This window comes from Pelecanus crispus, chromosome 22 (genome assembly GCF_030463565.1).
Source record: "Pelecanus crispus isolate bPelCri1 chromosome 22, bPelCri1.pri, whole genome shotgun sequence".
Lineage (NCBI taxonomy): Eukaryota > Metazoa > Chordata > Aves > Pelecaniformes > Pelecanidae > Pelecanus > Pelecanus crispus.
This window is the reverse complement of record NC_134664.1, coordinates 3993772-4004644: the sequence shown is the minus strand read 5'-3', so window position 1 is coordinate 4004644 and position 10873 is coordinate 3993772. Positions and strand designations below refer to the sequence as shown.

The 10873-nt window shown below is 44.3% G+C and overlaps 1 protein-coding gene across 1 annotated transcript; it reads right to left on the bottom strand.

Moving 5' to 3' along the window:
• Positions 1-8663: 8663 nt before the first annotated feature.
• On the bottom strand, positions 8664-9044 carry LOC142595680 (claw keratin-like). The gene has a single exon (XM_075724450.1). The coding sequence runs from the start codon at positions 9042-9044 to the stop codon at positions 8664-8666; it is 381 nt and encodes a 126-aa protein (XP_075580565.1).
• Between the last annotated feature and the right edge of the window lie 1829 nt (positions 9045-10873).

Genomic DNA, 10873 nt, shown 5'->3' with positions numbered 1-10873 from the left:
CCCCCAGGGCAGGTACATGGGAGCAGAGGTCTGTGTGCTGGACAGCATTTGTCACCCTGTAACCATCCCAGGTCCGAGGTCTGCTAGGAAGGACACAGGATGACTCACATCAGATTTAGCTGCTACACCCACAGATTGCTAAAAATACTTCGTTCATTCTCCTGTATAATTTGTTTACATTCCTGTGGTTTGTTCCCGATTAAATAACTTCAGGTTTCCATGCCATAAATTGTCCTTAAGATTTGAGATGAATGTGTGGGGTTCCCCCAGGGGGGAAATTCACTTGTTAAATATATCCTATTGAAGGCTGAGTGTAAATACTTTCAAAGAACTTTGTGAAGGCTGTACGACATCTTCTACAGACACCACACTACAGTATTACAAATCACCAGTGTTTCAGCAAGCTCTGATGCCACACAACTGAAAACTATCCTTTCTTTTTATATGCCAAGGCTGACTCTGTATGTTCACTACTCATTAAGAAACAACTGTGTTTTAAAAAAATGTTTCAGATCTGCACACTGCATTTTAGATAACATGACCTAAAAGGATAGAGAGATGTTGAAGCTTGATAAAGCCAACCTGCACTAGCTGAGGATATAAATCTGCATTTCTAATATTTTCTTAGGTCTCTCATCCAACCTCTTTTTCAAAACAGGATCAACTCTGAATTCAGACCATGATGCTGAGGGTCATGGTCATTGGTGTCATGGCCAATTTTTTTATTCTTTTTTTTCCTCCTCCTTATGTCAGTCTGAACCTCTCCTGTTTCAGTTTATACCCATCACCTTTCATTCCCCTGCCATACATATCTACAAATGGCCCAGCTCCATCTTCTCCTTAACTTGTGCTCACCTGGAATGACAGTTCAGCCTTTTACTTTTGTGCATCCATTCGTGATCTGTAAATGGTGACAATAGCTCCTTCTCCACCCTTTGACAGGTCAGACTGATGATCCTAGATATGATCCCATTCAGGGACTGTCCCTTATGTTGCTATTTCATAGCCAATGCAATGTAGCCTTCATTTTGATTGTGACATTACAGGTAATATAAAGCTGCTGTACACAGTTATAACCCAGCCTGGTCTGCTCTTCATCGATCTCTAGGAAACCAACCAGCATCTTCAGCATCCATATTTATATGCATATTGAAGAAAGATAACAATTCTCTTAAGGCAAGGCCTTGCACATGACAGAAGTAAAACATTTTGCTACCTCATGTGCTGCTGCCTAATGCTGTGCAATGAAGACTTGGGGTGGGTGCTTGGGAAGTGGGTGAGAAAAAGGAAAGCTCAAGGCAAAGGTAACATGAGGCAGGTTGTGTAATGTCATGTGGGGCAACCAGAGGGAGCTGTGGAGACCAAATGTCACAGAGTTAACTTGGCATCTTCTAAACTTATTGCATGACTGATTTCCACCTATACACCAAGAACAGGATTAACCAGAAAAAAATACATGCTGGGATCTAGGAGAGCATGCAACACAGGTATGCTCTAAATAGGTTTTATGTCGTTTAAATAATTTAATTTGCCTTTCTGCTCTGAACAAGGCAGCATTTTGATTTTCTTTATTACATTTCAGTACAGTTCTGGTCAGCACATGCTGAGAGAGGTCTTTCTTGTGCCCTACTCCCTTTATTCCCTTTCCTTCTGTACTCCTTCAATGTTTATTTCCTCTTAAGTTTATCATACCAACTGATAATTTGTTGACAGTTTTGTCATTTTTCAGTATTCAAAATCTAGCTTAATCCCAGCTGGAAGTGAACAAAAAGTACAAGTCTTGGGTTCTCCTACTGCATTTAGGGGTTTTTCACTGTCTACTAAGTCCTAGAAACGTGCTGGTAAAGACAAAGAAAAGCCAGTGAACCTCAGCCCCCACTCCTGTGGGGGTCCCGACAAGGCTGGAAAGCAAGAAGCCAGCCAGCAATTGCACATATCATGAGGCTATCGTGCAAGAACGTTTCCCCTTTTTACCCACAAAATGTTATCAAAAGACCTTCAGAAAAGGGTCTGTTGTCTTCAGCTGGCATTGGCAAATACACTCAGAGAAGACCATCCTTCACCTTGTCATATACCCAGTCCATGCATTTTTTTTTTTCCAGTAGCTGTAGAGTTTTGTTAAATCATGCTCCTTCTGCCATAAATTAGGCTTTATGAGGTGTTTCTGGAAACACCCTACATAATTAAACACCATGGGAATGTTCTGAGGACTGAAAACATTTCACAAACACTTAATTATACACTGCCTATGCAAATAGTTGTATTATAATAGCAGCTGTAGGTTACTCCTAGTGTTGGGCAATAGTACCACCTTAAAGGAGATATATCAAGGTCACTTCTGGCATTATCCTAATTAGCCTGATTAGACTGTGATTCACTGCCTCAAATCTTTGATTATTCAGCTTTCACTTGTAGCTCGTATAAAATCAGAAAGCCAGAGCTTCTGACAGTGTAAAAAACCAGTGGATCTATACACTAATACGTAATTAACTCTTGCTACCAATCTGGACCTGTATTTCAGTTCATACTTGCCTAATGGGGAGAATTCTTGCTAATATGTGTTCAGATGATGTAAGCAAGTAGAGCCTCTTTGAAGCGAAGAGAACGAATGTTGCAGACCTACATCAGCAGAGCATCCATCCACAAGCATTTCCCTTTATTTCTTCATTAGCAAGTGCTCCTGACTCAGCTTTACAAACAAAACTTCTGTGCTCTGAAGTTGAGCAGAACTGGTTTGACCACGTAAACCATATCTTAGCTAGGCAAGAGCCTTTATTACTGCTGTCCCTGCCTTACACAAGGATATAATTTTCTAAAACAATTTAAAATTAATAGACACTGACAATATTAACATTCTATATTGTGGTGTATGCAGTCTGCATTCCTCTTCGCCTTCTATTGCCTTTATTACCTTTGTTAGTCATTCTAGAGTACAACGCAAACTGGGGGGGAAGAAAATTCTGTATAGTATTGCTACCTTATGAGAGACTTTTGAGAAGAGTTAGTTACCTTGTAGTTAAGGGACCGCATCCTAATACAACAGCCAGGATTCAGTTCCTACTTCTGTCAGAGATCTCCCAAACACCACAGAAATCGACTAAAAGGAGAATGCAGCGTGCTTAGCTAGAATCCTTTTGTAGGGGTGAATTTCATACTTTCTAAGTGTGAATTAATACCTATGTTTTAAAATGGCAATTTTAGGATGCATCCTTGAGGGGAGAGGTCTTCCAGCTAGAAATTGCCAAAGAGTTAGAACCAAGAGATATTGAAAACTTAGGGAGGAGAAGAAAAAAACCCTCTAGACTATGTTTTCAGTTGAATTGTGAGCTTGTCTGACATATACAACATTCACCCTACGTCGGTAGGGCCAAATCATGAACACCTGAGGCTACCTCTGCCATAGCACATACCAACAGGCTGAACACTACCCCAGCCAGTACTGATGGCCTGAACTCTGCCCCTGCGTACGCGGTGCGTGATGAGAGGCTCCCATGCATGCAGAGGCTCCCTCCGGTGGCAGAGGCACCAAGAGGTCCTCCTCAAAGTGTGCATCCAGTACACCCATTTTCCCAGAACTCAGTTCGCCACACTCACTCTTCCCTCTGGAGGGAAGCTTCACACAAAAATGCCAAGCACTTTTAAATGAATTAAAACCACCACCACAGTGTTTATGACATTATACATTTATGACTAATTATTCTGATTTTATGAGGCACCCCTAAAGGTCCCCTGGGCTGTGGAGCTTATCAGGAATATTCTGGAGACATCAGGAAACGAGATTTCACAAACATCTGTTAGCATGTCATACATGGAAACTATTTGATGTTAATAGTAATGATATCCTACTGGATTTAGACTGCTCTGACCTCATGCAGAATGAAACATATAAAACATTTATTTAATCAACTCCTTATTTTAAGCTTCATAATTGTAGATGGCTTCATTTTTATTTAAAAGATAACTCTGTGATAGTTTGTTTTAAAGTTTTTGCACCAGATACTTCCTCTGGCTTAGGTAAGAACACATCTGTAAACTTCATTAACATTAAATCAGATGAAAAACAAGCCCTGTGTTTCTAGATATTTATCTAGGCATGGAGACAAATACTAGATGTTAGATTGTATTTCCAATAAGGAAAGTAAATCTTGTGTGCTGACACACAGCGCCACTGACATCTCCGAGACTCCCTGTGCAGTCATGTTTTTAGCAAAGATAAGTCACCAGAAGTCTATTCATTCTTAGTGTATTTAATTCTTAATGAAATCAGTGGAGTAAAACCAGGAAATTTCAAGATGAAAAGAACTTGCAAGTTACCATCTGCATTTTGTATTATTACCTAACTCAGCTTTAGATGATAATAAACAGTGAGCAAAACAATTACTGCAACTACAGGAGTAATACATGCAACAAAGTTTGCTTCATAAGTAATTAAGGCCCTTTACACAAAGGGTGTCTCAGCTCCTCCAGGCAGTCTGAGAGAGAGTATAAATACTCTCTCAGTGCAAGGCTTTTCTGCCTGCTTCTCTTGACTTGTTCTCTCCGGTACACTGAGTAAGTCTGATTTGACAACTATAAAAACCTTGAGTTTAGTTTTGCTTTAGCATGAATTTTGTTAAAATTGGGACTAAATCCTGCATAAATATTTGGACTCTGAGACATTATTAAGCATCTTTCTACAGATGCTTTCTATTTTGGATAAAGGACATAAAAATAAAAGCAAGAGCTTTTCAAGACTGCTTTGGGCTGTTAATTTTATGGGAGAATAAGGAATTTCAATCTCTTCATTCTCAAAATTTTTCAGAAGAGCTCTAAGAATAGATTTTAGCACTGTTTTGCTTATGTGGCCTGATGAGGGGATTCAGCAGTTGTTAGGTGGGGGGGGATTTCATAGATAACTATTGAAATAAAATCCTTGTTCGTAGTTCTGTGTAGCTATAGACATGCAGCATTGCTGCTGTTTGTAATCCGCCTATCCTTAGCTAATTTAATTGCAGTCACAAGGTATACCAAGTGATGATTAGATACTATTACTTAATGTAACTGTAGAAATAAGCTTTCATTTCTAACTATTAAAGCTTTGTTAGTATTTTCATGTGTTTTTACAGAGATTAAATTAAGGATTTTTTTAGGTCAAAGCTATGTTCTAACCTAAGGGTATTTGGGGGAAAATGCTATGCATGTGTTTTGCTTTTTTTTTTCCAGAATGATACATTTGAGGCTACTTTCACTTTCCTCTGAAAATAGTTGAGACAAATAAATAGATAAAAGAGCTCACTGTCCTGCCAGCACACTGCTAGCACCTGGTGCAAAATAGCTCTGAGTTTCTGAAGTGGAGGAAAGTAGCTTTCAGGATATTTTTACTTTATGCTTGGCAATATAATAGTTTGTTTATTAGAAAGTGTTGCTGGCTACATAATTTAGGATCCTGTATACTACTCCTCCATAGATAAGACTTACTGATTTCAGAGATTAGCTACAAATTACCCACCATCTGCCCTAGAAACATTCTGCATTTTCTGTTTACTTATTGCAAGGGGTACCACAAAGCTGGCATGTCCCCTAGTCCTTGTCTTCCAAATGTTCTCAAGGACAGCAGTTCTAGTATACTGCAGCACACAGGATTTAACTGACAATAAAATAATACTTTTGCCTTTTTCATCACTACTAGGTATCTCTGATTTACAAGTTTAAAAAAAAGTGCGATGCTATATCATGGAGAACTAGCTTTTATGTGAAGATTTAATCTGAAGAATTAAACATTATTAAATTTGCGTACCCTAGCTGAAACGGCAATTTTCATAGTTGGATTGACAATATCACCACAATATAAATATCTATAAGTGATGCATCTTACTTATTAAACCAGTATTTTTACTTAGCCTTTCATTTTTCTGTGTTTTAGTGGAACATTTTAGAGTCTGATAACACAAATCTACAAAAAAATAATACAGGAAATTAAGCAGGCTGCTGAACAGATTGCTCAACACCCAGATCTATTGAAAACCCGTATTTTTTTCCCTTGCTCCCTTACACCCCATCTGTAAAACATAGACTGCAGGCACTGCCCTGAGAAGCTGCGTGTGGGAAGAAAATAGACGCTGTGGGAACAAGTTCAAACTTGTCTCCAGGAAATATTACAAAGGACCGGGAGCCTTTAGAGCAGTTGTCTGTTTCGGAGGCAGCACGCAAAGAAAGGGGAGGATTTTTGCTCCCAGAGTGAGAGAAGTAAAGAGAGCAAGCTTAAAGCAGCAAATTAGAAAGGACAAATAGATGCAGGCTAAGTAAAAGGTGGCAGATACAAGGAAAGGAGCTCAACAGCTGTCTTTATCCAAATTATCTCTGTCTAAAGATCTCTTAGAGCCAAGCTTAGAAGCTTCAATAGCCAAGCACATGGGTTTTGCTGGTTTGGGTTTGTATTTTTTTTTTTTTTCTAATTCTGCAAACAAATTGCAGGCACTCCCCTACCACAGCCTGGCGATGGCTTCCAACCAGCTGGCATGCACCAACCCCTGCGAGGCAAAGTGTCCCCAGCCCCTGGCCACCAGCAGCAACGAGCCCTGCGTCGTGGCCTGCGGTGACTCGCGGGTGATTATATACCCGCCACCCGTCGTTGTCACCTTCCCAGGGCCCATCCTCACCACCTACCCACAGCAAACCGTCGTGGGAGCCTCCGAGCCCTCCGAGGTGGCCCTGGCAGAGCCACCTGCCACAGCTCCTCTGCCAGCAGAGGTGGCAGGGAGGCTGGAGGCAGCAGCTGAGAAACTTACCCCCCAGGTCATTGCGCGTCCTGAGCCACGGTGTGCCCCAAAATACTCCTACACTTATTCTTCTCAGTGGACACATCCATGCAATTCATACCGCTCCGGGAAACGGTGGACATACTAAGCTCAGCCATGGTGTGCACAGAGCAATTTAAAGAAGCAGCAAAGGAAACTCAAGATGCAAATTGGGGGTGGAGCTGATAGGCACCAGCCAGAGTGCTGGGTGTTGTCTGGCTCCAGCTGAAAAGAGTGAGAGCTGCAAATGCTCAGCACCTGTGAAAGGCAGGCTCATGTGTGCATTTTCTCATTTTACCTTTAGTTTAGATCTGTTATCCTCTGGCTTTCCAGTTTAGTCATCTGCTTACATTGTACTTTGTCTTATTTCAGTTATATTATTGACAATGAACTTAGAGAGGTGACTTAGGATGCTAGAAATTGCACACAGCAACTGCGCCAAAGGAGAAAAACCATTTTTTATAGACTGCATCACTTTGACCCTGGTGATTAGCCAGAGCCCCACTCAACCCCTGGAAAGATGGTCTTTATATTCTGTACAGTTTTGTTCCAGAATCGTAGAAAAGCTGTCTCTTTCCAAATAAATTTTCTGTACCAAAGCATGTCTTCTGGTTTTCATTACCACATAATCATTTCCTTCTTCTTTTCTTTATCAACTGAATTTATAGTATATTTATCTTCGGTCGTAGGTATTCAATGTTTCTTCTTTGAGTGCAAATGTCACAAAATCCCAGGAATACTTTTCTACACAATGTCATTAAACACGTGCTGAACTTTCGACACTCCCCAGGACCAGCCTGAGTTCCTGGCAGTTGCTGCTCGTAACAGCGTTGCTGCAAGGGCTCGGGTAATGCTCAGCTCCAAATTTGCAACGTCCATCTCAGGACACTGCAACTTTCCAGCACTTTGCCCCAAGCCCAAAGCAAGACATGAATATCTGAGTGCAGCAGTGGAGGTGGAGAAATGCGCTGCCCACACACAGCCCTCTGACACACTGTGCAGGGCTCTCCCGAGGTCACAGGGGGAAGGATCCCTCGGGCTGCCCACATACGACAGCGCTCGTGACTGCCCTAGCCACATTGCAGGGTGCATGCTCAGTGCATCCCCCTGATCATGACTGACTGGGGGGAACAGGGTGCAGAGCATGAATGGGAGAGAAATATGCCACTAGTGTAGTTTCCCTTCCTCTATAGACCTCACAAAACAGACAGTGGTATTTCACCTTTGAGATCTATCTTTTGTAATGAAGCTAATCATTTGCTAGTAACTTCCCTACCTTGTCATTCAAAAGTCTTTTCTGAGAGAAATTCAGAGTTTTCGCAAATGTTTTTAGCAGATGAATTGCCATCTAACATTTCACATCATCACTAAGTTATAGACATAATTCCAGCCACAGCGAAGAACAAATTCAGACAAAAAAAAATTGTTCATGCAATGCGGATTCTTTAATGTGGATGGAAAATGCAATAAAGAGTGTCAGCAAGAGACAAAACAACACAGAAACAATGAATTGGAAACACAAAACTCATAAGGCAACAGCAAGGCACAACCCAGGGCTCCACCCTGAAGATTCCCCGCTCCTACTGCAGGTTGGGAATCTCAGAGCCAGGCAGAGCAGGGGAGACTCTCATCCGAGGATGAGCGCAACGTTGCTGTATCGCAGACTCAGGGGAGCTTTCGGAGGCAATGCTGGAAACCCTAAAGCTGCCAGCTGAAGATCTGCAACTGTGTGCAAATAAGCAAGGCCCATAAAGCTCAAGTAGCTGCTTTGCCACAGCTTAAAGAGGGGCTGAAAGCTTTGTTCTGCATCTGGTGCTAGAAGACAAGAAGTGCTGCTTGTAAAGGCTGGAGGCAGATGCAGCACTGAACTCCATGGATATCTGGGGCTTAGCAGGGCCCGCAGCTGCCACTGAGGTACCTGTGGCCTCGGGCCCAGCCGCCGTATCCGCAGCTCCCAAAGCCTCCATAGCCGCCAGAGCCCCCAAGACCGCCAAACACCCCAGAGCCTCCTAACCATCCAAACCCACCAGAGCCTCCAAAAGTGCCGCCATAGCCCCCAGCGACACCGGGGACTCCCGCCGAGCCAACAACGCTGTACTGCGGGAAGGAGCTGAGGATGGGCCCGGGGAAGGTGACCACCGAGGCCGGGGGCTGGATCACCACCGTGGAGTCAGGGCACTGCCGCACGCAGGGCTCGTTGCAGGCGTTAGCCAGCGGGGCCGGGGTGGCCACCCCACAGGAAGGGACGCACAGGCTGGAGCAGGACATCCTTCGGTTCAGGAGGTGAAGCTACAAGACAAGGCAGAGCTACCGCTCAGTGCAAGGCCTGATCCCAAATCCCTCCTCGCTCTCTTGCACTTGGAACCTGTGTCCCAGGACATGCTCTGGATCATCGCACGCAGTCAGAGCAAAAACATGTTCCAGACTTGAAATGTTGGTGTAAACCCCTTCCTGCCCTTGTGCTCCATGGGCCTGACTTATGCACAGGAGAGAGGAAAAACTCCCTCATCTAAAGCAGATGGAAAATCACCAAGCTCCCAAAGGCATTGAGTGCGTTCATATACTCAGGGCATTGTATCTGCAAGTTCAAATTTCCACCCATTCCAGAGCTCCGAAACAGCCCCATGACATCCTAACTATGCACTATGAGAGAGTGATGGAGCCCAGGGCAAAAGATACCGTGAGAAAGCCACTGCTGAGGAAAGAAAGAGGGAGGTAAGACTTGGACTTACCACGATGATCAGGAGAGTCAAGCGGTGGAAGCTGGATAGAGGGCTGCAAAGCCCTCAGCTCTTTTATACATGTCCCGGACTTCCCCAGGGCATTGGCCAAGGGGTGGAGGCAGAAGCCCCAGCTAATCACAAAATCAAGCGGAGAAGCCTCATGAAATAAATTGGGATGTGGAGCAATTACATCCATCCTAACTGGGTATACCAGCGAGCAAACGTGCCCTGGAGAGGAAAGAGGTAATGGGAGGGACAGACCGTGACACACCATTACGTGAAAGACAAGGCACTGTTGTAGCTAACCTCAGGGCACCAATAAACCCTGGTCTGTCCCTAATCCCCCCACTTTGCAATGTGACAGAGTCCTGACCATCTTGCAGAAGTGCTTTGCAAACCTGTGCACAGCCATCATGCCTGTCATTACCTCCCTTTTACAAGCTGGTAAACAGAAGTGCCAGGAGGTTGGGCAAGGAAGAACCTATCCCACCCACTCAGGGCAGCTCCCAAATGCAAACCGTGGCCCCATGCAGGCAAGGGCAGGGCACATCACAGTACCAGGTGCAACAGGTGCCTCTAAGTATTGGACATTTTCCTGCTACTGCACGTCCTGTTGATATTTAGCTCCCCAATTCACTTGAGGGTCATGCAATGTGCAGAGGAGAATGGTCCCGTGTGGGATGAAGCTCCGTCTATGAATAGTGCTGGCACAGATGTGGCTGGGGAGCAGTGAGATCAGGCACTGGGGATGTGTGTGGGGAGAGATGTGCATGGAGGAGCTGGAGGGCAAGAACAGGACCAAGACATACTCAGCTCCTTCAACTACGTGTCTGTGAGCGTGGTCGTCCATGAGCCCTCTCTGGGGAGACTCGATTCCTCAGCTGGGCATTGAGTGCTGTGCCAGGAGAGGCTGGCCCAGCGTGCACCGAGAGCCAGGCTGCACATGGCCATGCTGCCCACAGGCAGACCCACGCTGCTGACTGCTGGCTCTGGGCACGCAGCCGGGCTGCTGCTGAGTGTGGCGTGATTGGGCATAGCAAACTTCTGAAGATGCTGGGCATGATTCCACGTAAGCAAAGTGAGGGATTAGGGACAGATCAGGGTTTATTGGTGCCATGAGTTCAGCTACAGCAGCGTCTTGTCTTTCATGTAATGATGTGTCACGGTCTGTCCCTCCCATCACCCTTATCCTCTCCAGTGCACATTTCGATGCCAATGTCCCCAGTGAGGAGGCATATAATTGTCTCACATCACTATCTGTGTCATGATGCTTGTCCACTGGATTTCATAATTACATGGGGTTTTGTCCACCGCCCCCCTGGCCAATTCCCCAGGCAGTCTGGGACATGTATAAAAGAGCTGAGGGCTTTGCAG

Bases quoted from the DNA above. Each gene is read 5' to 3' on its own strand.
- LOC142595680 (XM_075724450.1), bottom strand. From the start codon at position 9,044: ATGTCCTGCTCCAGCCTGTGCGTCCCTTCCTGTGGGGTGGCCACCCCG.